Source organism: Podarcis cretensis (assembly GCF_951804945.1).
Source record: "Podarcis cretensis genome assembly, chromosome: 1".
NCBI lineage: Eukaryota > Metazoa > Chordata > Lepidosauria > Squamata > Lacertidae > Podarcis > Podarcis cretensis.
Genome location: NC_137170.1, coordinates 117,178,516 through 117,205,712, shown reverse-complemented (window position 1 = coordinate 117,205,712; position 27,197 = coordinate 117,178,516). Strand labels below are relative to the sequence as shown.

Genomic DNA, 27,197 nt, shown 5'->3' with positions numbered 1-27,197 from the left:
TTGTGATTTTTAAGCAACTTTGGTGCGAAGGGAGAACCAAAATCATAACCATTAGTAATGTTGTATAGACACCATCTTGTCCCATTCTGGTCAGTGGAGGCACTATTGTTGCCTCCAACATACAAAGATAATTAATCTGTGCTGGGTCATTTTGAGTTCTAAATGCACAGAAGCTACATTAGAAAGCTGCATAATAAAGGCTACAGAAACACGTGAGAATCATCCAACGTGATTGTAGGTTCTCAGTTACAGAGCTTTTTTATTACCACTAGTAGTGTGTTAATCACTGAAATTAACACCCAGAAAAAGTATTTAAAATGTTGCATTACTCATATAAATATTATTTTATTGTTAAAAAAATTCAGAGGCTTACCTGCCAATTCTAGCTTAGCTCGAGCTTCTTTATCTTTGGCAATAAATCTATATTCTCCTTGATCGCGAGGCCTAATCTCACAGACTTGCAGCCTATGGACTTTTCCTTCACTCATCATTTGGTGTTTATCTCCCTGGACTATTATCATGTTATTTCTCAACCATTTGACTTCCACCTTATCTTTATTCAGTTCAGCAAAGAAAAGGACATCAGAGCCAGGGGCTTCGTAAATATCTTGCGGTGGTCGGATAATCTCCACAGGAATTTCTGGTCAAAATAAGAATAAAATTTAGATTGCGTTGACATACTTTTTTTTTTTTTACAAAAAAAATATTGAAAGGTGAAAGATAAATAGAAATTGTAAACATACCCTCCACAAAAAGTCTTGCTCTGGATCTCCTGTCATCCACACCACAGGAATACTCGCATTCATCCTCTGGCCTGCAGTCTTTTATGATTAACCTGTGTAAATTTCCATCCTTTTCAAACTGATACCTTTATTGCAGACAGGAAAAAAGGATTATGTGTTAAATTCAGAGGCAAGAATCCAGACAGCAACCATAGTATACCACCAACCAGTTAAAAGCACCTGCACCTACTTTTTGCCCTCTTTAATTTCTCGTCCGTTTCTGTACCACTTCACCATTGCTTTCTCTTTGGAAAGCTGGCAACTGAAGACTGCATCATCAAATTCAGTGACTGTCTGGTCCTGCAAGTGCTCAATGAAATCTGCAGGTGCCTCCGTGATAATAAGCTCTGCAGCCGACTTGTCTTGGCCAGCAGTAACAACGTACTCCCCTTCATCTATAAATCCACAGTTTTTAATGATAAGCGAATGCTTGTATTTATCCACTTTGTACAAAATGCGGCGGTCGAAGGTGACTTCTTCACCATTCTTTGTCCACTGGAGGGTTACGTTGAGGCGGTTAACCTTACACCAGAATGTGACAGACTTCTTCTCCATGGTTTCAACGTCTTGAAGAGGCTCAATAATTCTGAGGTCTTCCTCTGTTTAAGAGAGAAGTGGTTTGAAAAGTGTTGTTAATTTACATCCTCATCCAAACAGTAATTTGGCAAGAGTGAAAGGCTGTGCCACTTAGAATAAGAAAACACCAGGACTTTTTTTCCAGCCAGAAATCAGTTCCAGCACCTCTCTCTCCCTCTCCCACCATCCCTTCCATGGGTCCTATTGTTATCCTTTTCAACTGCATATTATCTCATAGTCCATATTTTATGTCTCTCCATTTTATCCATAATATTTGCTACCTTAGAAGTGTTATTGCAGTCCTGCTAATGTTTTATTTGGGTCTCCCAAATAAATTATAAATTTCCCCCATTGTTTATTGAAATTTTTGGTCTTCTTTGTTCCTGAGCTTTCCGGTCAGTTTTGCCATTTCGGCATTGCCCAACATCTTAGTCTGCCATTCCTCTCTGGAATGGCACACCTCTCAAGTGGGCACCATTGCCATTATAAGAGAACAAGGGAGGCATTCATGGAAACTCTTTTTCTAGAATAATAGCCCTGGGAAAACACTTACCAAGCACAGTCAAAGTAGCAGAGCTCTTTACTTGTTCTCCTCTCTTGTTTGCCAGGACTATGTTGTAGGTTGCTTGGTCATTCAAATGGGCGTCTCTAATTCTTAGAGTGTAAACTAAATCCTTATGGACCATGATGTATTTTGCGCTGTCGAATATTGCTTCTTCATCTTTGTACCACTTCGCCTTGGCACCTTCTGTATTAACCTCACAGTTAAATACAAGTTCTTCTCCCTCTCTTACTTGCTGGTCCTTCAGTGGGATGACAATCCTGAGTTTTTCTGCAATTTGAATTTGCATATTATTATTATAATGTGAATTACATCCTCACAAAGGAAATAAAAGCATGCCCACAAATGTATGAGAAAGCCCCATAAAACTTACCAATCACTGTCAAGCGGGCTGTTGCTTTGGCTGCACCGACCATGACAGAATAAGTTCCATCGTCATCCAGAACAGACTCTTTAATGACCAGGACTCTCTTTTTGCCGTCGGAAATTATGTCATACTTATCATTGGCTTCAAGAACAGTATCATCCCTTATCCACTGTACGTCAAAGGCTTCTTTGGATACTGAGCAGACAAATTCTGCTCTTTCTCCTTCAATTACTTCAACGTTCTGTGGCCTGGTTATAAATTCTGCTGCAAGTTCTGAAAAAGACGTTGGGCATATTGTTTTTTAGTTTTCGATATGGGGATAAGTAGATCGCCCCCTCATCTAACTGATAACCAAAAATATTTTCAGTCAGCAAAAGACGTCTCAGACTGACTTGACATGGCCGTGTCCTAGCATAGAGGACACAACCATGCATATTCGGTCAATAATAAATGGGTCAAAAACCCTACTCAGCGGCACACATGTCACTAGGGCTGGGTGATATGTGGTTTTCAACATTGTGATGTATCACCAGCTAAATACCACAATATGCTGATATATCACAATGTCTGAAATAAGGAGGGAGGAGTAAATAAGATGAAGAAGCAGCTGAGATGCATCGTCCAGCGCTACAACTAAGCAAGCTCCCATTCTGCTCCAGCTCAAGCTGGAGGGGTGGATGTGGAGTGAGCTTCCTTAAACTGCTCAGCTGAGGCGCACATGCGCACACAAACACACGGAAGGAAGGAAGGAAGGAAGGAAGGAAGGAAGGAAGGAAAGAGCACCTGTTCATTCACCTCAAGGAGACACAGAAGCACCGGCTGACTTTCTGGTTTTTCAAATATAGTTGTACCTTGGTTTTTGAACAGCTTAGTTCTAAAACATTTTGGCTTCCAAACGCCGCAAACCCAGAAGTGAGTGTTCCAGTTTGCAAACTATTTTTGGAAGTTGAACGTCCACCGGGGCTTCCGCAGCCAATCAGAAGCCACACTTTGGTTTCCAAACGTTTTGGAAGTCAAACGGACTTCCAGAACGGATTCCGTTCGACTTCCAAGGTATGACTGTCTTGTGAATTTTTGCATAACACACACACACACAAGTTGTGATACATTGCTGGGTCATTTATTTTGAAATGGTTATCACGATGTCTAGAAAACGGTTTGGGGTGATATTTCAATATAGCGCCCAGCCCTACATGTCACCTGGCAACACATGTGAAAAATTCCAAAGTAGTTTTCTTACCATGAACTTTCAGCTTGCCAGTTGTCTGACTGCTAGGAAGTTTGCAGGTGTATGCTGCTGCATCGTCAAGACTAGCATTGTGGATGACCAAAATTCTCTTCCGGCCATCAGCAATCTGTTCATATCTACCACCTTCAGGCAACTCCGCATCGCCTTTGAACCAAGTTACTTCTGCATCGGGCTTGGAAACTTCACAAATCAATTTGACAGTGTCTGTTTCACTTGCTTCCACATTGGGAAGTTTTTTGGTAAAGACAGCTTCCTCTTCTGTAAAAAGAAAAAAGAAGAAAATAGTTGTATTTGATCACAACAGTGACCAAGCCATTGCTCTTTCATGTAAATGCAACAAACTTGATTTTAGCTTTACCTATCACTGTCAGCATGCCAGAGGTTCTGGCTCCTTTTGCTTCACATGCGTATTCTGCCTCATCATCAAGCAGACATTTGTTGATAACAAGTATTCTCTGGGCACCCTTAGCAATGATGTCAAACTTCTTGCCTTTTCTGATTTCAACACCATCCCTAAACCACCGTGCCTATATTTAAAATAGTGATAAAAATCAAGTTGAACAGAATGCAAAGAAGAGATACTGCAATATCAACTGAAGCAGTAACTGAGAAATTGAAATATATAATTACTGACTGTATTAGATTAAAGCATGCCTGGATGACATTTTAAGCTAAACCATAAACCAATATTCCACAGTGAATATAGATGCATTCCCTATGAACATGTCAAATGGTGCACATTTTATTGCAATTATTTTTCATCTAAACCCAGAAATCAGCTGTAAGCATGAGAGTATTGGGTCCATTGTTTGTTCCAATTTGGAAGCTGCACATGTGGAGATGAATTAGAAAAATTGACGATGGTGCCAATCACCTATTGGAAAGGGCATATTATTTAAATCTATAACCAAAGTAATATATGTAGACAGAATGTACATTCAGATAGGTGTATTTTATTTTCATTGTCAGTACTGGTTTTTGTTATTAAGGTCCTGGAAGTCTGCTTACCCCTTTTAGGAGGGCAGCAGCTTTGTGGGACGACCAGCACTCCCCCCCCACACTACTTGCCAACGATGCAGGACAGGGTGTGGTGGGCTGATCCCAGCCAGAGCGAGAGCTTCGGCTCACACTCACAACTTGGAATCATGTTCAGCGTCAGCCTGAGGAATTGGCCAATAGCAGGCTGGTATGAAGGGTTGGGTTCCCTGGGGGTGGGCGTGAGGGAACAATCAGGCTATGAGAATCCTTAAGGACCCATGCCTCAGATCCATATTTCCATGTCGTGGCAGCCCTAAGAAAGCTGCTCAGGTGCCAGTCTGATCCTTGAAAAGCAGATGGGTGGGAAGGGTGCTCAGAGGCTTTGAGGGCACCTAAGGAAATCTTTTGCGGGACGCAGGTGGCGCTGTGGGTTAAAGCCTCAGCGCCTAGGACTTGCCGATCGAAAGGTCGGCGGTTCGAATCCCTGCGGCGGGGTGCGCTCCCGCTGCTCAGTCCCAGCGCCTGCCAACCTAGCAGTTCGAAAGCACCTCCGGGTGCAAGTAGATAAATAGGGACCGCTTACCAGCGGGAAGGTAAACGGCGTTTCCGTGTGCGGCTCTGGCTCGCCAGAGCAGCGATGTCACGCTGGCCACGTGACCCGGAAGTGTCTCCGGACAGCGCTGGCCCCTGGCCTCTTAAGTGAGATGGGCGCACAACCCCAGAGTCTGTCAAGACTGGCCCGTACGGGCAGGGGTACCTTTACCTTTACCTTTAAGGAAATCTTTAGAGGTGAAAAAGATGAAGCTGCTCAGGCACCACGTTGACAACTGGAGATCTATAGTAAGGAGCTAGTGAAGGTGGGACTGAATGATGCAGACAACCTAGATCATCTTTTGGTTTGAGCTATTAGTAGACACAGTTTCCACCTTCTAAATGCTTTGGGCTGCCCTAGTGACTAGAAAAATAGAAAATGTTTCCTGGTGGCTGCAATAAATGCTGTGAGATTCTGTGCAAAAGCTATTGACAAGGGCAAATATGAAGAGACACAAACATTACAGACCTGAACATTTGGTCGGGAAATTTCACATTCAAACCGAGCAACTTCTTTTTCTTTAACTTCAATATCCGTAAGGGGCTTTGTGAACTCAACATGAGGTGCTATAAGGAAGAAAAAATTTCCAGTTTGAAAACGATCTCTTTTTTTCTTATCCGTGAATCTCAATTCGTAGCAATGGCCTTAGTTATAATAATTTATTCTAATAGAGTTATGATAAAGTAGAGGTTCCCACTTTTGTGGATGAAAGAAAAAGCCCAACCCACTTAAGTCAAAGGTCTGCTTGTTTTACAGCACCATCAGTTTGACCCACCCATATATCTGCAACATGCCTACTGTCAGGGAACTGCCATCGGAAGGACAGGTGGTGAGAAGGCTTCAGCAGAATAGGAGAGCCTCTTCTTCAGGAGAAGAGGGAACCAGTAGGGGGAGTGCGGGAGCTCCAAAGGAAAGGGAGTCGGAGGGGAGGCTCTGGGATACTTCCAGTGAGAACAGCGAGGAGGTATCAGAACAGCCCATAAGGACTCCCACCCCCCGCCGGAAGCTGTCACGCAGGGAATCCAGGAGGCGCATGTCTGTGAAACAGCTCTTATGTTGGAAACGTTTCCGCAAACGCCCACTGTCAGATTCTACCAGCGACTGAGGGAGCCATGCTCAAGGGCTCTTCTCAAGGCAGGGTTTCACTACACAGAGTGAGCTCTGAGGGATCCAGCTTTAACGCACAAGCTGCTCATTATCCCATCACAGCAATCTGACAGTCCCTGAAAGCAGCTTGTGCAAAGAGAGGCATCATGAGCAACCCAGCCGGAGGCGGAGATGGGGGAGCAGCTGCAGCCGGACCTAGCCTGGAAGAAAGGTACAGGATGTTGGAGGTACAGTTAGCTCTGCAAACGGCGAGGCTGGAGGAGAGGAGGGCTCATGATGCAGAAAAGGGGAAAGCCGCCCAGCTCTCGAGGAAAGTGCCAGGACTGGTGCAGAAGTTTGGGGGTGATCCCAGGAATTATCAAGCCTTCAGGACAGAGATGCAATATGCCCTCAATCTGCAGTTTGATGATTTTCCTGATGAGGATTCGAGGGTTGGTTTTGTGATTGGGCATCTCGAAGGCACAGCCCGGGATTGGGTGAGGCCACTAATGGCAGCCAATAATGAAGCCCTAAGGGACACAAGGAAGTTTTTTCGCGCCATGGATCTGATGTTTTCCAGCGAGATTGAGCAGGGAGTGGCGCGCAGGCAGTTAATGGCGTGTAAACAAGGGAACCGATCTGTCCGTGAGTACTGGACTGAGTTCACCATGTTGATCCATAAATTAGGATGGGATTTGTCAGCGGAACCGATACAAATGCTGTTCGAAGAAGGACTATCTTCGGCAGTGAAAGACGAACTTTCCCGGGGGCCCAGGGCGGAGTCTATGGACCTTCTGACTAAATCAGCGCTGGCCATAGGGTCACGCCAGGAGGCCAGAGCCTTGGAGAAGCGGGAAGGGAAAGGGGAGCGTTGGAGGGATTTCCGCATTCCAGAGATGCCAGAGCAGCCTTCTCTGCCAGCAGAGCCGATGGAAATCGGAACAGCGCGCGCGCGCGCAATTTCAAACCCCAGTGAAGGGCGGAAGAAGGAGGGGAAAGGCGCCAAGAAATGTTTTCTCTGCCAACAGCCAGGTCATTTTGCCAGAGTTTGTCCGCAAAGAAAGGAATGGCAAGGAATGGCGGGAGCTGTTGGGGAGGAGGGAGAAGGAGCTAAGGAGCAAGTAAAAGCCAACGCCTGGCTGCCACCGACGGGGCACAGCAGCCAGGCCAAGGAACAGTAAATGTGCCCACGCCAGAACCCCCAAGACCAGCTCTTGTAATAGAGGTATTGCTGGAGCTGGCAAACGGACACCCACTAAAAGTGAAGGCGCTATTAGACTCAGGCAGCTCCTGCAACTTTATGAGTAAGGAGTTTGCAGCCGCCCATCAGATACAAACCATTCCTTTAAAAAATCCCCTGCAGGTGACCACGATTGATGGGAGGGCGCTGTTGGGGGGAGAAGTAGACCAGCAGACGGTCCCCATGACAATGAGGGTGGCAAGACACACGGAACGGATAGCGTTTAATATAGCCACGTTGGGAGGAGCGCCCATCATTTTGGGGATGAGCTGGCTAGCGCTGCATGATCCGCTTGTGGGATGGCATCAGAGAGTGGTTTCCTTTGGGTCAGCACATTGTATGGGACACTGCACAGAAAAAGGGGGCCAAGCAGGCACTCAGGCCACGTTAGCAAAGATAGAAGCAATGGAACAAGGTAGGGTACCACGACAATATGCAGATTTTGCCGACGTCTTCAGCGAAAGGGAAGCAGATAAACTACCCCCGCACAGAGCCTTTGACTGCCAAATCAACTTACTTCCAGGAGCGCAATTGCCAGTGGGCAAGGTGTATGCAATGTCTGACAGAGAGATGCAGGAGCTAAGGGAGTTTATTGACAAAAACCTCAAGCGTGGGTTCATCAGGGAGTCACGAGCGGTGGGGGGTAGCCCAGTGTTCTTTGTAGACAAAAAAAACTCGGACAAACAGAGATTAATTGTGGATTTCAGGGCCCTAAACGCAGTGTCCGAACCCGTGACCTTCCCTATGCCCAGAATCGATGACATTCTGACCCGGGTGAGAAAAGGGAAGATTTTTACCAAGCTGGACCTGAGGGGGGCGTATAACCTGATACGTATGAGAAAGGGAGATGAGTGGAAAACCACTATGTTCACCCCCTTGGGGGCATTTGAGTACTGCGTTATGCCTTTCGGCCTCCAGGCGGGTTCCGCAGTATTTCAATCATTTATTAATCACGTACTAGGACCATTGCTGTACAAGAACTGCGCTGCGTTCTTGGACGATGTGCTGGTGTACTCAGAGGATGAAGAGCAGCATGTGCGAGATGTAAGAGAAGTACTGAGCAAACTGCAAGAAAACCAGCTGTGGGTGAAACTGGAGAAGTGTCAGTTTCACGCCAGGGAGGTGGAATTCCTTGGGTACCGGTTGTCGGACAAGGGGCTGGCCATGGATCCTAGCAAGGTGCAAGCAGTGCTGGAATGGAGGTCACCGAAAACTAAGAAAGATGTGCAGAGGTTTTTGGGGTTCGGAAACTTCTATCGGAAGTTCATCAAGAACTTCGCCCATTTAACAGCCCCCATCACGGATTGTCTCAGCAGTAAGAAGAAATTTGTCTGGACGGAAGAAGCGCAGCGAGCTTTCGAAAGTTTAAAGAGGGCGTTTGCTTCGGAAGAACAACTTTTACACGTGGATCTGCAGCAGCCGATGAGGGTGGAAACCGACGCGTCTGACAGAGCGGTGGGGGCCGTGCTTCTGCAGCCAGGAGCGAATACGTCGGAATGGAAGCCGTGTGCCTTCTTCTCGAGGAAATTGAACAAGTCTGAGAGGAATTATACAGTGTACGACAGAGAATTACTCGCTGTCCACGAAGCGTTCAAGAGATGGAGACACCTGTTGATTGGAGCGCAACACAAGGTTCAAGTACGGACAGACCACAAAAATCTAGAATACTGGAGAACGGCCCGAGTGTTGAACCAGAGACAAGTAAGATGGGCGCAAGAGTTCTCCAAGTTCAATTTTGAGATTTGCTACGTGCCAGGGGCTGAGAATGTCAGGGCGGACGCTCTCTCCAGAAAACCTGAGTACTTGGAAGGGGAAGGAGGGGCGGAAGAAAGACATATCATCTCAGAGGACCACTGGGTTTGTGGGGCGGCATTGGTGGGGCAAAGAGAACTGGTAGAGGGTATTGAAAACGATGAATATGCCCAAGAGAAACTTAGGGAACTCAGGGAGACAGGTGAAAACGCAGGGGGGTTTGAGGAAAAGAACGGAAAACTATATTACAAAGGGGCGCTCTACATACCAGGTGGGGAACTAAGAGGGCGAGTGCTTAAGCAGTTGCATGACAGCCCCACGGCCGGGCACTTCGGGCAGCACAAAACCATGTGGTTGGTTACCAGAGAGTTTTGGTGGCCCAAGGTGCGGGAGGACGTGCGGGAGTATGTCAGGGGATGCGACAGGTGCCAAAGAGCAAAGGGAGAGAGGTTGGCGCCAGCGGGGTTATTGGAACCCTTACCCACCCCAGAAAGGCCATGGGAGATGGTATCCATAGACTTCATGACCGATCTACCGAGATCCAAAGGGAAAACCGCGGTCATGGTGGTGGTAGATCTACTAACTAAGATGTGCCACTTTATAGCTTGTTCACATGCAGTGACAGCGGAAGAAACCGCAAGGTTGTTTGTGGAGCACATTTTTAGGTTGCATGGCGCCCCCTTGAGGGTTTTGAGCGACAGAGGAAAACAATTTACTTCTAGGTTCTGGAGGAAACTAATGAGCATGTTGCATGTGGAGGTAAGTTTTTCCACCGCCAGGCACCCAGAAACAAATGGGCAAGCAGAAAGGGCAAACGGGGTTTTGCAACAATATCTGAGGTGTTATGTAAAGGACAGAGAAACTGATTGGGTGGACTGGTTACCTCTGGCAGAATTTGCCTACAACAACGCGGAGAACGCGTCCACAGGGATGAGTCCCTTTCTAGCCAATTATGGGTGTCATCCTCGGGCGTTTCCAGGAGAGGGCGGGGGAAGGTGGAGTGTACCTGCAGCGGAAAATTTTGTTGAAGAGATGGAAGCGATCCACCGTCAGCTCCAACTCAACTTAGAGAAAGCCAAAGAAGAATATAAGAAGCAAGCTGACAGAAATAGGAGGGAAGGCGAAACCATAAGGGTGGGTAACCGGGTGTGGCTATCCACCCAAGGACTGCCGTTCAAGGGAGGGTGTAAGAAATTGAGACCCAAACGATTGGGACCCTTTGAGGTCATACAGCAGGTCAACCCAGTAGCATTCAAACTCCGATTGCCCAGTCACATGAAATTGCACCCAGTATTTCACAGGTCATTACTGTCGCCCTACAGAGAGGGGTGTGAGTGGGGGGAACGTGAGAGGGAGGTCACCCGGACACCCGTCATAGAAGAGAGAGAACGCAACATGGATGTGGCAGGGATCATTGATTCCAGGTGGAAGGGGAATCAGGTGGAATACTTGGTAGAATGGGAGGGGGAGGAAGAGTCAGAAAACGCATGGGTACCGGCAGAGGAAGTCAAGGACGAGATTTTAATAGAAACGTTTCATCGGCGTTTCCCAAGTAAACCACAACCAGTGGCAAGGTTTAGGAGGGAGCACTTCGGGACTACAGATGAGGAAGGGGAATTTGAAGGGTTCCCAGAGTCGGAAGTGGAGGTGGAAACAGATTCCGACGAAGGAGAGGAAGAGGGGGAAAGAGGCGGTAGGCCGTGGTTAGAAGTGTTTGAATCCTCGGAGGATGAGGGGAGTTCCTTCCAGGGATTTCCGTCCTCGCCGCCAGTAAGAGAAGAGGCGGGAGGGGGTGAAGGGGGCCCTGGGGGGGAGGTGGATGTCAGGGAACTGCCATCGGAAGGACAGGTGGTGAGAAGGCTTCAGCAGAATAGGAGAGCCTCTTCTTCAGGAGAAGAGGGAACCAGTAGGGGGAGTGCGGGAGCTCCAAAGGAAAGGGAGTCGGAGGGGAGGCTCTGGGATACTTCCAGTGAGAACAGCGAGGAGGTATCAGAACAGCCCATAAGGACTCCCACCCCCCGCCGGAAGCTGTCACGCAGGGAATCCAGGAGGCGCATGTCTGTGAAACAGCTCTTATGTTGGAAACGTTTCCGCAAACGCCCACTGTCAGATTCTACCAGCGACTGAGGGAGCCATGCTCAAGGGCTCTTCTCAAGGCAGGGTTTCACTACACAGAGTGAGCTCTGAGGGATCCAGCTTTAACGCACAAGCTGCTCATTATCCCATCACACCTACCTTTGGAATCATGCAAACAGGTATCTATGTCTTTATAAGGAAATTATAAGAAAAACTTACGTTCAACGTTCAAGAAACAAGATGTCTTGAAATCTTTAGAATCGCATGTGTACGTTTTAGCATCGTCCAGTGTGCAGCCGTGAATGATAAGTTTTCTGACTCTGCCATCAGCAATTATATCATATTTCTTTGTCTTGTGGATTTCTTGGCCATTCTTGAACCATTTCACTGGTGCGTTTTCTCTGGATACTTCACACTCCAGAACTGCAGTAGCTTCCTCCTCTACAGTCTGGTCTTCAAGAGGCTTAGTAAACTCAACAGGTGGTTCTGAGGACAGGGAGGGAAAAACCCCCACAAATCATGTTGTGCTACATGCATAATTTTTTCCTCCCAAGAGATTGAAAAGCTAGCTATCATTCTGATCTTTTTAAAAGATTGAGTTATGGCCAGAATTGTTTTCAGCATTTTATGCGTAAAAAGTACTGCAGAAAAGGATCAGCCCAATCATGCACTTTGCCTAATACAGATCAGTAGTCTTTAGCATACTGCTAATGGAATAAATTGTTACTTTAGGAAGCCTACCTTTTACAAAAAGATTTGCTTGAGTTCTGAAATCCTTTGCAGTCAGTTTGACTTCTCCAGCATCTGTTAGTTTCACATCTCTTAGAACAAGGGTGTGAACTCTGCCTTCAGCACGGGGCACGATCTTTAAAAAAAGGAATGTTCAGGAGAATAGATTTGGTAAGAAAACATGTTGCAACCTTATATCAAACATTTGTGTTAGCACATGTCTGTCTAAATAGGCTGGTAAACAAAGACTCCCAGTTATATACCCATGCACCTCTGGGCATGCATTGGGGCCTCTCTGATTTCTTGTTGCAATTTCAGCTCTTCGTACTGAATCAGCCGCCAAGCCCCAAAGGCCTCTAGAGTTTTGTGGGAGTCGGCAGACTGAATCCACCAGCTGATTGTTGGAACTGTAAACTTCTTCAAAGGGTTGATATAATCCAAATCAATCAAAATGGGGAACTACAGTACTTGTTTAAGAAGCTTTTCATCATAGCTCCCCTGTCCAGCTGGGAAGAAGTCAAGAGAGACCTGGTTCTGCATGGATTATAGTCCCTTACTGGACTGGGGTAGGAATGCCCTAAACACCATTGTTTGTGTTATCATAGGCCCATTTAAACTGATGTAGATAGGTTAATCAGAAGCAAAACATAAAATCTTGCTAACTATTAATATGAAATAAAAGGTGAAATATTTATTTAAATAAAAGTTGAAATATTTATGATGCATCTAATAATGCTTCACCATTAAAATACTTTTCATGGGAACAGTAAGTATTAATCTATCCATTTAGTTAAATCTCGCTATGCTAGTTTAAATTTAATGTTTTGATTAGGCTGAATTGGCTATGGTAATTTCAAACTTGCACTAACTAGGCCTTATTTTAGCAGGCATGTTTCTGTTTTCCTTTGCAAATATTCTCTGTGTAAGCCTATCATTAACAGACACTCTAACGACTTAAACAGAGGATCTAAAAAAGCATGCACCAAATAATATTTCACTGAATGCAACTTCTGCATGTGATTTCTTATACTACTATATGGCTTGCTGCTAAAACATTTTAAATATTGAATGAACTGCATTCCAGGCTGTTCACATCTCAGCGCTAACAGCACACTTGATGAAGGGTTAAAAATAGCTGGTGAGAAATGCTCTGCGAGCAGATCTACCAAGAAAGTTATCTGGAAGCCTGCTCAAATGCCTGAAATGGAATTTCAATCTCCTTAATCCCCTTATATGCAGAACTGGATGCCAGCTCTACATTCAGAGAAGGGAAAGAATCAGGAGATGCAAAATTCATAAACTTCCCCACTGATATCAAAATATTACATATGATACAAAACCTCCCCAACCCCTTTCACCTCTCACTTGGAAACTTTTATCTTCCACCATGTGGAAGGAACTGATTTTTCTGAATGATATTTTAGAATAGTGCCTTACAGTGCAATCCTATGGATCTCTACTCGGAAGCAAGCCCCATTGAGCTCAGTGGGGCTTACTTCCAGGTAAGTATGTATAGGATTGCACTGCCAGTCTCACAAAAGGGAGGGTTAGGAGAGAAAGAGGGAAAGAAATAGGGTTTGACACGGAAAAAGGGAAGAAGAGAAAGAATGTCTTCTATACCTTGTCACTGGGCTCCAATTTCTGTCCTTTCAAGAACCAGTCCACTACAATTCCTTCATAGGAGAGTTCACATTCAAAGTTTGCCGTTTCACCAGCTGTTACAGTTACATCCTTCAGAGGCCTCAGCAGGCCAATTACACGTGCTTGACGGAACGAAGAAAACATCTTCAGATTAGCCACCTGCACCTTTTGCTAACTGCCATAGTGCCTTTCCCCAAGAGAGAGGGAGTATGATGTACAGAGGCTATTTAAATTCCCTGGCTAGATCTGGGCCCTTGGGGTTTTCAGGGGGAGGGCTCGTCACCGGAGATTCCCTATTTGCGGAGCCTGTTCCTTTTAAATGAAAAGATCAGCAAGAAAGCTACGTTGCATCTGTCTCCTTTGCCAAGCCCTGCATGCCTCTTGCTAGATAAGGCATGCACCTTCCAAAATAGCAAGGTCTACAATTGGATAGAGAGACAAGTGGTCACCAACTGTGTACGGTGTTCCTGTCCATCAAGCTACTGGCACTTTCCACAAATGTCAGCATGGTGTTATCTCTCAGATCTTATACCCCAAATGCCAAGCACAGCAGAGAGTCTGTTTGTAATATTTTAGATTTCGTAACAACTCATTATGCTACCTTGCCAATCATCCTGGAATAAGGAGGGGGCAATTCCAGTGGTCTAACAACCTGTTCTTATTAACTAATTGAAAATCTTTATATAATACCTATCCCATGATCTAAAAACAAACAAACAAACAAACAAAATTAAAAGTATCAGCATTAACTTATAAAAAGTTTTTATAATGAAATAATAAGTGACACAACTATATCAAATAACTACTCCTCAACTTAAGCTCACCCGACTGTCTCTCCTTCTCATTTACTGTTCCATTAACAACAGATCACATGCCCCACTCTGACTCTCAACTTGTTTCAGTTTAGCTCAGTTACTGATGTAAAAGACAAGTGATCTTACAGATACACTTGCAAGACACTTACGTTTTACTCGAAGATTGGCAGTTGATTTGGCATTGGCTGCTTGGAAGTCTACGCTACCGGCCTGGTCCAAGCGCACGTTGTAGAGAGTAAGACAGTGCCTTTTGCCTTCCTCCTTAATTTCACAGTCCTTCCAAGAGCAAACAAATGCAAAGGTTTGTACAACGCTTAATAGCTTTCACTTCCTTTTATCAGGTCCATATTTCTGGTATTTGGATATTCAAAATGGTGGCAACCTTTTATTCCCCTTTGGGGACAAAACATTGTACTGGCTGCAGCTGTTTTGCAACCATGATTCTCAACATCCTGTCTCGCAGTACAAATACCAGAACAACACATTCTCTGGCATGTACATTGACAATACAGTGGTACCTCGGGTTAAGAACTTAATTTGTTCTGGAGGTCTGTTCTTAACCTGAAACTGTTCTTAACCTGAAGCACCACTTTAGCTAATGGGGCCTCCCGCTGCCGCTGCGCCGCTGCTGCACGATTTCTGTTCTCATCCTGAAGCAAAGTTCTTAACCCCAGGTAATATTTCTGGGTTAGCAGAGTCTGTAACCTGAAGCGTATGTAACCCGAGGTACCACTGTACTTGGACCCCATTGTTCTGTACAGTGGTGCCTCTCAAGACGAAAAGAATCCGTTCCGCAAGTCTCTTCGTCTAGCGGTTTTTTCGTCTTGCGAAGCAAGCCCATTGACGGCTTAGCAGCTTAGCGGATAAGCGGCTTAGTGGCTTAGAAAAAGGGAGGGGGGAGGGAAAAAACCCCGCAGGAACTCGCAAGACATTTTCGTCTTGCGAAGCAAGCCCATAGGAAATTCGTTTTGCGAAGCGCCTCCAAAACGGAAAACTCTTTCGTCTAGCGAGTTTTCCGTCTTGCGAGGCATTCGTCTTGCGGGGCACCACTGTATCTAATGACTGTGTGAGCAGAAGGGAGCTTGTGCAACAATCTTTCCCCTCCCCACTGCAGCCCACTGAGCCTCATGAAAAGCCTCTTTGGAGGGTCAGAGGCCCTCCTGAACAGCGTTGGCTGTGTTGCAGCCAGCTGCTGAAGAGTTAAAGTTGGTCAGAGCACTGTGCGCAACCCTTCCATCTGCTCACACAACCAATGAGCACGAACTACTGAACTTTTGCAAAACTTTTACCTCAGGCCTTGAACCACGCATTGTCCAGATCAATGAGATGTTAATGTGCTAAACATGCACATTGATTTTCTGAATTGTTTACATGGGAACATTAAACAATATATAACAGGTGCCTCTATATATGGCTACAATGAACCAATTGATTGCAGTTATTAACTTCCAGAGGCACCTGGTACATTGCTTTAACAATTGCAACCAACATATTTTTATCAAATATTATTTACGTATTACTTACAATTGCTTTTCATTACAAAGCAATCTTCAGATTTCTAACGTTAAAACTGCTCCCCTTGAATTATATATTTTCTGTTGTGTAAATATGAAACATGGATGACTACATTCTATATATTTTGCTTAACTGCACAATTTACAATTCCAGCCATTTAAATTGTGTTGATATAGAAATTTTTGTCTCAGCACCCCTACAGTGCTTTCCCAGATCTTCCAAAGATTTTCCAAAAGTTTATGTTCTTCCATCTGCATATTTTAGGCAATATAAGTCTCACTTAGAAGTGGGGAAATATTTAAAAGCATTGCTTACAGGTGTCTGTGTCAAGGGCTCCCCTTTCAGTTTCCAGTTAGCATGAATATCTTCCTCAGAGATTTCTGTATCAAAACGTGCAGTCTCTGTCTCAAATATTTCCACGCTATATAAGGGACGTACAATCTTAATATCACGATCTGTGAAGGAAAAAAAACCACACCAATATTATTAGCTTTCATGACAATGTTGATGAGTAGGGTTCTATAACAGAAGGATCAGGAAGATTTTATTTATGTGTTTATTAATAAGATTTATATCTTGTCTTTCGAATGAATGATCCTCAGGGCGGTTTAAAATAGAATATAATAATACACCAGTAAGTGTGAACTTGCCTTCAATGTTCAGCTTAGCAGAAGTCTGATCAGTGCCACAATCACAGGTATATTGACCAATGTCTTTCTTCAAGGCTTTCTTGAGGATGAGTATTCTCTTTTTGCCATCGGCCTTGATAATAACATTCTTAGACGGAGTTAGTTCTTGCCCGTCTTTAAACCATTTTACGGGAGCATTTGCTTTGCTAATTTCACATTGCAAAATCACTTCATCTTTCTCCACAGCAGTGTAATCTTGAAGCTTCCCAGTAAAATAAGGGTCCCCCTCTGCAAGCCAAGGTGAATATGTGACATTCTAAGATTATTCATACATTCAAAATTGTACCAACTTATGCAAGACAGTTCTCCTTTCAGGTAAGATTTTCTATGTAGGACAAAGTTTTCTAAAAGCAAGTTTTTAAACAACTTTAATAGAGCAAATTATTGTTATTAGGTAAAAGTGGCTGATTCTGCTTTGCATTTTGTTTCCTTTACACGGACCCGAAAGAAACGTGTTTCTGTGGTACACCACAAAGTGGTTTCTTATTTCTTTATTATTTTGGTTATTTAAAAGAGATTTATACCCCGCCTTCCAGAGATTTGGATCCACAAGGCGGCTTACAACAAATTCAAAACAAACTTAGACAATACGACATCCAAAAATTTGTAGGAGGGATGATGTTTCCCCAAAAACAAGACTAAAACAAAAATAAAGTGGCAGCACAAAAACTTACAGCAGAGCCATATAAAGACACTGAAAGCTATTACTGATAATTAAAAAACAAACCAGGAAAATAGGACAGTTTCAAAGTAAAGCCTGAACGACAATAACAAGCATGGGAGTTTGGAAAAAGGTCCCAACAGAAAAAAAAACCATAGGAAACTGCCTTTCAATCAATCAGACCATAGGCTCAATCTAACTTAGTACTACTGTCTACAATGGTTAGTTGTAGCTATGCAGGGTTTCAGACAGGAGTCTTTTCCAATACTACCTGGAGAAGCAAGGGATCGAACCTGGGAGTTTTTGTGTGCAAGGCATGTGCTTTGCCACCAAAATATTCTTAACTGATGAGTAGACGTGTATGCGAAAAGGATGTTCTTTTAGATATGCTGGTCCCAGACCACCTAGGCCTTTATAGGTCAGGACTAGTACTTTGTATTGTGTTCCCGGAAAGAAACAGGCAGCCAATGGATGCAATGTTTTAGAAAAGGGTGCAAATTCAAAGCAACAACTACAACGAAACAATGAACCGAAGGACAAATAAATAACAAAAGGATTGCTAATAGTGTAGCATGGCAGTATAACAGAACACATCAACTAGTGGCAGTCAACCGTCAGAAGCTTTATGAAAGAGGATAGATGGCCCCCAAAAGAGGAGCTCATATGAACCTCTTCTTGAAAGCATGTTCAAAAGTATGAGGTCTGCTGCCAAGATTTAAAGAACTGCTCTGAGGAAGGGGAAGCCCATGTGAACAAAGCTTCTAAGCACATGGTTATGCTTCTAGTTGATGTTCTATCAAAGAAGAGCCATAATGTAAATCAAACTCAGACCACACATACCAAGAACAGTAAGTTTAGCTTCACACGATTTGCCCATAGCTTCCACTTTTATCTGAGAGGTGTCATCAATATTGAGATCTTTGAATGTGAGCGTATGGAATTTGCCATCGTCCTTCATTGAAACAACCTTGGTGGTATGGAGCCGTTGGTCATTCTTATACCAGATAACAGGGATATTGTCATGGGAAAGCTCAACAGTAAATTCTGCAGTCTCACGCTCCTTTGCAGTTACATCCTTGAGAGGGGTAATGAATTGAAGGCGAATGCCTAAACCACAAAAGCATCTCGTTAAAGTTAAACTGTGATGAATCAAATGACATAAATATGAAAGCCAAACACACCGTCAGGAGAACCAGAGCTACAAACAAACCTTCAATGATCAGCTTTGCACTTGTCCGTTTGTCTTCGGCCTCAAACATATATTTAGCCTCATCCTCAAAAGCCACACTCTTAATGGCAAGTGCGTGCTTTGTGCCTTCTGTTATAATTTCAAATTTATCATCCCCTTCAAGCTCTTGGGTTCCTTTCAGCCAACGGAAAGTCTTTGGTTCCCTTGATACCTCACATTCAAACTTCGCAGGATCCTTCTCAAAGACTTTAATGTCACTGAGAGGAGTTATGAAGATGAGAGGCAGCTCTGAAATCAAACCAGGTTATTAAGAGTGTTAGACACCTGTTTGTTTGTTTTTTATAAACTGCTCCAGCAATGGATTTTATTGATGTTGCTGGGCATTAAGAAAACCCTGCAAGATGGGTTGGGAGTTGATGCCTTCTGAAGCCTACCTTTCACTTTCAGATTTGCAGCGCTTTTAGCGTTTGCAGCTTGGAAGGACACTTCTCCTGTCATATCCAGTTTGCAGTTGTACAGAATCAAGACGTGTTTCTTGCCATCTTCAATCATTTCACAATCCTGATTATTATTTTTTATGAGGGTGGAAAAAAAATAACAGATTTGTCCTAATCACTCATGTGTTCTCTAAAACTTTCTAAGAATTGTTTTTGTGTGTTTCTCTTAAAAAAACAACACTTGTGCTGTGGTTTGCTTGTTTTTTTTGAAACAGACTTACAGGTGAAGCTGTTAAAGTTTCTCCCTTTAACTTCCAAATGGCATGAACATCAGGCTCAGAGATTTCGACCTCAAATCGTGCTGTTTCACCAACAAATACTTCCACTCCATAAAGAGGACGCTCTATTTTTATCATACGAGCTGAAAGCAAATATGTATATATCTCAGATTTCCTGCCTTGGCCAGTAAGGTGTACAATGTTTCGAAGAGTTTCTACTGAAGGAGGACAATCACTTACCCTCAATCTTAACTTCAGAATTTGTCTTGTCAGTTCCACAGTTACATTCATAATTTCCCTTATCAGCATCGGTTGCTTTTTTAATTTTTAATATGCGGCGCTTGCCATCAGTCTTGAAGGAGATTCTCTTGGAAGCTACAAGTTCCTCACCATCTTTATACCATTTCACTGGCACATCTTTGCTAAGTTCACACTCCAGAATGATATCATCTTTCTCAACAGCGGTATAATCTTGCAATTTCACAACGAAATATGGGTCGGCCTCTACAAGATATGGGTCAGATATGAAGTGTTGTATTTTTTCGAAGAGGTTAGTAATCAGAGTGAATTAGTACATGAAAAACATAAATACTAAAATACATAAAGATATGTATTTTATACATACATATAATAGATACAGATCCAACCAGTAACAAAATGTGACAACATAAATTACCTAAAACCTTCAGGTTTGCCTTAGTGTGCAATGCCTTCACTTCAGCCTTGATTTCAGAGATGTCATCAAGTGTCACTTCTCTAATTTCTAATTTGTGTTTCTTCCCTTCTACAGAAATGAGAACTGTTCTGCTATTGTGGATTTTCTTATCATTTTTGTACCAGGTTACTGGCATATCTTCATGAGAAAGTTCAAAATCAAAGTGGGCTGTTTCTCCTTCCTTCACTGTCTGATCTTTGAGTGGGGAGATAAATTTCAGCCGGACACCTGAAATAGAGGGAAAGACAATTAATGCCATCCGGTCATAACCAGTGATTGATTCTTGTTGTGACTTTTACAGTGTAATTCTTGACAGTAATGAACTTGCCTTCCACAAACAATTTTGCAGTGCTTTCCTTCCCTTCGACTACAGCAGTGTACTCTCCTTCATCATCAAACTGAGAATCATTGATGACCAGAATGTGTTTTGTTCCATCTGCAATTATGTCAAATTTATCTCCAACTTTGATTATGTCAGTGCCTTTAGTCCATATCACATTGGCTTCCCTGGTGAGCACACATTCAAACCTCGCCTGCCGTTTCTCTGGCACGGTCACATCTTTCAAAGGTACAGCAAAGTCCAGCTCGATTTCTGCAAATAAAGAGAATATTGAATATTTTCCCCCACATACTACCATGGCAGAAATGACAGGTTAATCAGAGACACATTTTTAGGGAAACACCTTACCTTTCACTGTCAAAATAGCCGAAGTCACTGCATTCAATGCCTGGTAGAGAACCTCTCCAGCCTGGTCTATTTTGACTTTGTGTAAGGTTAAGAAGCGTTTTCCTCCTTCGGCTCTGATCTCACAAGTCTGGAGGGAAAAGATGAAAAAGTTCACGGTAATAAAAGAAAATTCTAATCAAAGCATGTTGTGTTGATTTAAAAGCAACAGCTCGTAAATGTGATGGCGAAGTCCTCTATGTAATTGAAGTGATCCAGGGCCAAGATATTCCCATGGTCTTCCATCCTCCTCTGAGCTAAACAAAACTTGGGGCTGTCCATAGCACTCAATAATAATCACCCTAAAATTCCTTGCATATGTGGTTACAAAAGCCTTCTTAGGGTCGTGTCAGGGAACTGCCATCGGAGCCAGAGGCGGAGGGAAGGCTCCAGAGCGATGCCGGAGAGGGTCCTAGCAGGGAGAGAGGCAGCCCATCTGCTGGGGAAGGAAATCAGCGTAACACCAGGGGTGAAGGGGGGCAGATGGGGGAATCGGAGGGAAGGCTCCAGGACTCTTCACCGGAGACCAGTGGGGAGAGCACGGGTACTCTGCTGCCCACACCCTCCCTGCGCAGAAGGCTTCCACGCAGGGAGAGTAGGAGGAGACTTGGCGTCAAAGAACTTCTTTGCTGGAAGAAGCTTAAGAAACGCCCACTGACGGATTCTGCCAGTGACTGAGACAGCCACGAGTGCAAGGCTGTCCAGAGAGAAAGGGTTCAACCAGGCAACCTAGCCAGGAGTGGTGGCAACTTACGCACGAGCAACCCCCTTAGAACCATTACAGGTCACAAGTAAAATTCTGACAGTGAGCTAGGATCAGTTGTTTATGTTGTGTGGAGATACCCTGCTCTTGAGATTTTAAGCTTCATAATTAAAATGTGCCTCTTTGAAAACCACACTAACGTTAACTATAAGCCCAAACGGTTCTAAATCCTTCTTTAAGGTATTCTGCAGGGCCACAATTGACCAACATAATTATACTATATTCAAATTCACGAGGTCTTAAATACAGATTCTTACAGGTGAGGGTCTGAGTGTTTCTCCTTTCAGTTTCCATTCACCGGGGACATCGTCTTCAGAAATCTCACAATCAAAGTTGGCTGTTTCTTTTTCATAAATAGTAACATCTTCAAGGGGCTTAAGAAGATCAACTTCACGTTCTGGCATTTAGAAATGAACAAATTAAGAACATATATGCAATCAATACAGTACTTCAACGGTCTTGCGGGCTTTCATCTTTTTTCTGACTTCCATCCCATCTTTAGTCTTACTGTATTAAGTAACCCCCCTGGCAAATGTATTGCATCAAACCCAAAAGATGCTTACCACCCAGGGTCAGTTTAGCTGGATATCTCTTCCCTTCAACTTCCACGGCATATTCTCCGAGATCTTCTGGCATGCAGTTCTTAATTTTGAGGAAGAGATGAGGTCCATCTTTCACAATTTCTGTTTTGTCATTGGGTTCAAGAGGAATCTCCTCGTCACCTTTGTACCATTTAATATTTGGTGTATCCTTCACGACGTCACAAGAAAAGGTAGCAGTACCCTTTGGTTTCACATGCTGGTCTCTAATAGGCTTCACTAGCCAGTCTTTTATCACTTCTGTATAACAAATGACCAAAAATAATAACCATTAGAATTAGCATAATACATGTAGAGATGAATGACAAGGGTCCTTTGCGCCATGAGAGAGAGAGAAAGGTTGCCCATCTCTTCTTTCTAATTGCATTAAAGGGCTACCACATAGCCAAAGTGCCATGAAAACCTGGATAACACAGAATAAAATGCCTGGGCATTGCCACATATGTTATTAATTAAAAATATACAACAAAAGTGTTGCAGTCTATCTGCTTTGAATATATTATTAAAATTGAAAAGTAGAATTTATTTTTATTTTAATTATTATTTTGGTTACTTGGAAACGCCCCCATATATATATATATGCAGAAACACAAACATATTTTTGATGGCCTCATTTTACTTCCTTCTTTTTTTTAGATGCCCTCATTTTGCTCAGAACTGCTGGAATTTGATGTTATTGCTAAATATTCCTCTCCCTGCCCTCAAATAAGATTGCCCAAAGTGAGTCATGGATGACCACAGATCTTCAGTCTTGTGAACTGAATTGGTATAGTTGTTAGCACTTCTACAGAGGCAATTTTATAAACTTTGCACAGGTTGATATATTTCTACCTGAAGCTTTTGGGAGTACAGCAATGTGTGATATTGTGACAGAATCATTTTCTAGCTGGCAATTAAATACTGAGTTCCAGCTCTAGTCAAACCAGCTCTTCACTAAACACCTTCAGATGATTTCAGTACTAATTACACAATCAACTTAAGTGAAAACCAATCTTCTTAAATAGATCAGTGAAGATAGAGTAAGGTAAAAGGACTAGCATATAAGAGCAAAAATAATGCACCAGGCTTAATATTACTCAATAGAATTCCTTCATATCCCAATTTTATCCCAAGCACATACTACACAGTTTTGAAATTTAACTTACCAACCACTTTCACAGTTGACTGACAGATGAGGTCAGTATTATCCACAGTTACAGTGTATACACCTCCATCAGTGTCATCGGCATCCATGATTGTAACGGCGCGTTGCAAACCAATAATACCCAGAGCAAATTTTCCAGATTTGTCTTTGATGATTTTCCCATCTTTTCTCCAGACCACATCTCTCTCTTTGTTCAGCTCACAACTTAGATAAAAGGGTTGCCCTTTGATGACAGTAAGCTCCTCCTCCAGAGTCTTCACGAAGCGCACTGGTAATTCTAGGGAACAGCAGAAATATTATTTGCATCTTTTCCCCGCTCCCACAAACCAGTGCTTCCCAATTGGTTGTCCGCGGACTCCAAGGGGGTCACAGAATTATAGCATTGGAAGGGACCACAAAGGTCTTCCAATCTAACTCCCTGCTATGCAGGGACTCAAACCCACAACCCTGAGATTAAGAGTCTCATGCTCTCATGCTCTGAGCAATCTACGCTTGGCGTAACCTGCACAGGGGGTCCATGGCACCATTCACGTAACAAAAACTCCCATAGAGAGATTCCCTTCCCCCCAAAAAGCAGGGGGTTTGTGGCTTGGTTTTTGAAGTACAGGAAGTCCATAGGACTTAGCTAAATGGGAACCATTGCCATAAACTACAGTATAGAAATTTAAGCTGTCGCATTAGAATGATCACCCTAACTTCAGAGATCAACATGTGCTCATATAGACTTGCTTATCTCTTGGATTTGAGGTGGATCCCATTCATTATAGGGGTGTGACATGCATGCATAAAGCAATATTCTTCTCGGCCAGGAAATTCTGTGCATGCATCAGAGCACCTATGCCCAGAATAAATTGTCAAATTAGGGGCAAGTATATATAATTTAGGGGACGCAGGTGGCGCTGTGGGTTAAAGCCTCAGCGCCTAGGACTTGCCGATCGAAAGGTCGGCGGTTCGAATCCCTGCGGCGGGGTGCGCTCCCGCTGCTCGGTCCCAGCGCCTGCCAACCTAGCAGTTCGAAAGCACCTCTGGGTGCAAGTAGATAAATAGGGACTGCTTACCAGCGGGAAGGTAAACGGCGTTTCCGTGTGCGGCTCTGGCTCTGGCTCTGGCCAGAGCAGCGATGTCACGCTGGCCACGTGACCCAGAAGTGTCTCCGGACAGCGCTGGCCCCTGGCCTCTTAAGTGAGATGGGCGCACAACCCCAGAGTCTGTCAAGACTGGCCCGTACGGGCAGGGGTACCTTTACCTTTACCTTTATATATAATTTAATTTATGAAGGAAGACCCCATGCCTTGCTATCACTAAAACTAAGGTTGTGTAATGAAGTAAACACACACTCCTTAGCTACTTCTGTTGTCTCCCCTGTGTTAAAATAATGATTGTAACACACTTGGGACCAGGGACCTGTTCCATTGTGTTTTGTAAAATATTATGCTATGGATGGCATTAATTACATCTAATGCAAATAAAATGTAACTTTGGGGCATAAATAACATGTACATAAGCAACTCAGGCCCAATTGGAGATGCCATAACATACCTTCAACAATAAGTTTTGCTGTAGAGGTCTTTTCTTTATTTCCCAGTTTCAGTACACAAGTGTATTCCCCAGCGTCTGAAAGCTGGACATCAATAATGTGGAGCTTTCTGTCTTTCCCATCAGAGAGGAACCTGTGCTTAGGACTCTCGCGGATGTTGCTGCCATCTTTCATCCAAGAGGTAATGGCAGTGGAGGGAGAGATGAGGCACTCAAAGATGGCGGAAGAGCCTACCGACTCTGCTTCTGTCAGCACTATGTCTTTAATTTCTGTAACAAACTTGAGAGGCACAGCTTTCAGCTGGTATGTGAAAGGAGGCTCATCTGGAGGTTTTTCGCCACCACTTCCTGGTCTTAATTTCCTCCTCTCGGCATCTGCTGGCGAAGGTGTCTTTTTGGCTACAAGTAATATATTTAAAAGGGATATTTGTATGAATCTCACAGTTAAAGTCAGCAGAGGTGTGATGAAAGATGACAAGTCTTAAACACAGCAGGAAAAGTATGCAGTTCTTTCTGTTCAAGTGGCAATTTGTTTATCCCTAGAACATTTAAATCTATTCTATATACAAGCCGGTCAGTTCTGTTCTTTTGACATTCCAATCCCATTTCAGCATGACCAAGACACAAAATGTAAGGCATGGCTGTGGCATGTAGAAGCCTATCTTGGTCCTTTGTGGTTCCTACAGACAAAGTATTGTTCTGTCCAAAGAACAAAACACTTCATACCGCCTTTCTTTAATTTGATTGCAATATTTGTCCACCCACCCACTGCTACTCCTGTCTACTTATTGAAGTCCAGGAATATTACATAAAAAACAGATACAATTATTCTAGATTTTTATGTGATACTGTTAATTTAGGCATGCTAAAGCTAATCTCTTGTTTTAAGTACCATTTGCACTTTGGGAAAATGGTTACATGAAAACACAGGGTGGCGTTCAGCTACCTTTTTCTCTGCATAGACCCAGTAAAATTAATGGACATGACTAAGTTAGGTCTACAGTCAAACCTCAGTTCCCAAACACCTCCGTTTTGGAATGTTTCGGCTCCTGAATGCTGAAAACCTGGAAATAGTTGTTCTGGTTTTCAAACGATTTTCAGAATCCGAACATGGTATGCGGCTTCCGTTTTGAGTTTCCATATTGTATTTAGGTTTCCGCTTTCAGTTTTCAGTTGCTGAATGCTTTGCAAGTCAAATTATCTTCTGGATCGGATTACGTTCAACAACCGAAGTTTGACTGTATTAATTTCAATAGGTCTCTACTTTGAGTAAAGTTTAGCTTACTACCACCTAGGTTCTCTGAAAGAAGAGAACTACTCATTGTAAAAATGTTGACTACAAAGGGTGTGTGAGTGTCTTTGCCATTCATTTATCAAATGACTCACAGGTTTATTCTAGATAGTCAGTTATTTGGTGGTTCATAGCATAAATACTGGGACTGTTGATCACAGTTACTATATATTTCAAGAGGCTGGTGGGGCAGTTTTCCATTTTATAATCTCTCTTACCTTTAATAGGAAGTTTAGCCTTGCCAGCTTCCTCCTTTGGTGTAGTTTTAGGCTCTGAAATAAAACAGCAACAGCAGTATTAGATAATGAAGTCCAGTTTAAACTATTATCTATCTATCTATCTATCTGCTATTATTTCCTCAAAGTGTTGCTTCTTCTTGCATTCATTTTACTTCTGAGAAGTTGTGCATATTCAAATGAATGAATGAATGAATGGTTTAATCCAGCGTCATTTCCCTCCCTCGTGGTAATGGTCGTGTCATCCTCTTGGACCCTCAAGCCCTCCTGCTAAGTGTACCCATTTCCCCATCTGCTATCAGTGAGTCCTGGGTAAAAGTCCTGCCTGTGTGGCAGAGACTGTATTGGGGTTACATATGTGCATGTTATTTAGGGCAGTGTCCATTCAAAGTTTGGGCCCAAAATGTTGTTGCACTACAACTCCCTTCACCATTGATTAAGGAGGCTGGAAGTGATGGGAGTTGTAGTCCAACCACATCTGAAGACTCGACGTTGAAGAACACTGATAGCACAACAAGATGTGATCCCTAAAAGTTCTTTAGTGAGTTGTGTATTGTATATATTTTTATTAGTAAGAACATTTAAACTCTCTCATGATTGTTGTGCTCATGATTACTCATACAAAAGTTAATAGAACTGTGATATAACCCTGCTCTTGAATATATTACAGAATAGTAATACAGTCCCGCCCCTGAATATATTACTGACGTAATAGTCATACCTGCTTTCTTTCCAACCACTGGTGTTGTTAAAGGAGCTGCTTCAGGTTTGGGTTCTGCGGGAGGCTTAGGAGATTTTAGGGCTGTAGAAAAAGTTTATATTTACTGAGGTTGCAATCCTCAACACACATACTAGGAAGCCACACTGAGTTAAGTGGACCTACTTCTGCTCAACAATGATTAACATTAGACAATACAATACACATTTTAAAAAATCCTCTTAGTCCTACACCTGGGAGTAAGTCCCATTGAAGGC

The 27,197-nt window shown here is 43.4% G+C and overlaps 1 protein-coding gene across 49 annotated transcripts in view; it reads right to left on the bottom strand.

Annotated features, from left to right (window-relative positions):
• The window catches only part of TTN (titin), a 300,685-nt gene that overhangs the window by 99,635 nt on the left and 173,853 nt on the right, over window positions 1-27,197 (bottom strand). For 48 of the 49 annotated variants that reach the window (XM_079974390.1, XM_079974400.1, XM_079974437.1 and 45 more), the window contains 28 exons: window positions 26,944-27,024; window positions 26,205-26,258; window positions 24,699-25,094; window positions 23,161-23,436; window positions 21,980-22,255; window positions 21,674-21,813; window positions 20,618-20,744; window positions 20,258-20,521; window positions 19,891-20,157; window positions 19,455-19,718; window positions 19,218-19,357; window positions 18,934-19,060; window positions 18,521-18,787; window positions 18,151-18,417; window positions 16,611-16,877; window positions 16,276-16,415; window positions 14,595-14,721; window positions 13,610-13,752; window positions 12,002-12,125; window positions 11,480-11,746; window positions 5,575-5,672; window positions 3,895-4,063; window positions 3,528-3,794; window positions 2,294-2,560; window positions 1,912-2,190; window positions 973-1,381; window positions 744-868; window positions 374-640 (listed from right to left, as the gene is read on the bottom strand). In XM_079974390.1, coding sequence (XP_079830516.1) covers window positions 374-640; window positions 744-868; window positions 973-1,381; window positions 1,912-2,190; window positions 2,294-2,560; window positions 3,528-3,794; window positions 3,895-4,063; window positions 5,575-5,672; window positions 11,480-11,746; window positions 12,002-12,125; window positions 13,610-13,752; window positions 14,595-14,721; window positions 16,276-16,415; window positions 16,611-16,877; window positions 18,151-18,417; window positions 18,521-18,787; window positions 18,934-19,060; window positions 19,218-19,357; window positions 19,455-19,718; window positions 19,891-20,157; window positions 20,258-20,521; window positions 20,618-20,744; window positions 21,674-21,813; window positions 21,980-22,255; window positions 23,161-23,436; window positions 24,699-25,094; window positions 26,205-26,258; window positions 26,944-27,024 — 5,895 coding nt within the window. The remainder of the gene's footprint in view (window positions 1-373; window positions 641-743; window positions 869-972; window positions 1,382-1,911; window positions 2,191-2,293; window positions 2,561-3,527; window positions 3,795-3,894; window positions 4,064-5,574; window positions 5,673-11,479; window positions 11,747-12,001; window positions 12,126-13,609; window positions 13,753-14,594; window positions 14,722-16,275; window positions 16,416-16,610; window positions 16,878-18,150; window positions 18,418-18,520; window positions 18,788-18,933; window positions 19,061-19,217; window positions 19,358-19,454; window positions 19,719-19,890; window positions 20,158-20,257; window positions 20,522-20,617; window positions 20,745-21,673; window positions 21,814-21,979; window positions 22,256-23,160; window positions 23,437-24,698; window positions 25,095-26,204; window positions 26,259-26,943; window positions 27,025-27,197) is intronic. The other variant, XM_079974409.1, reaches the window with a different exon arrangement.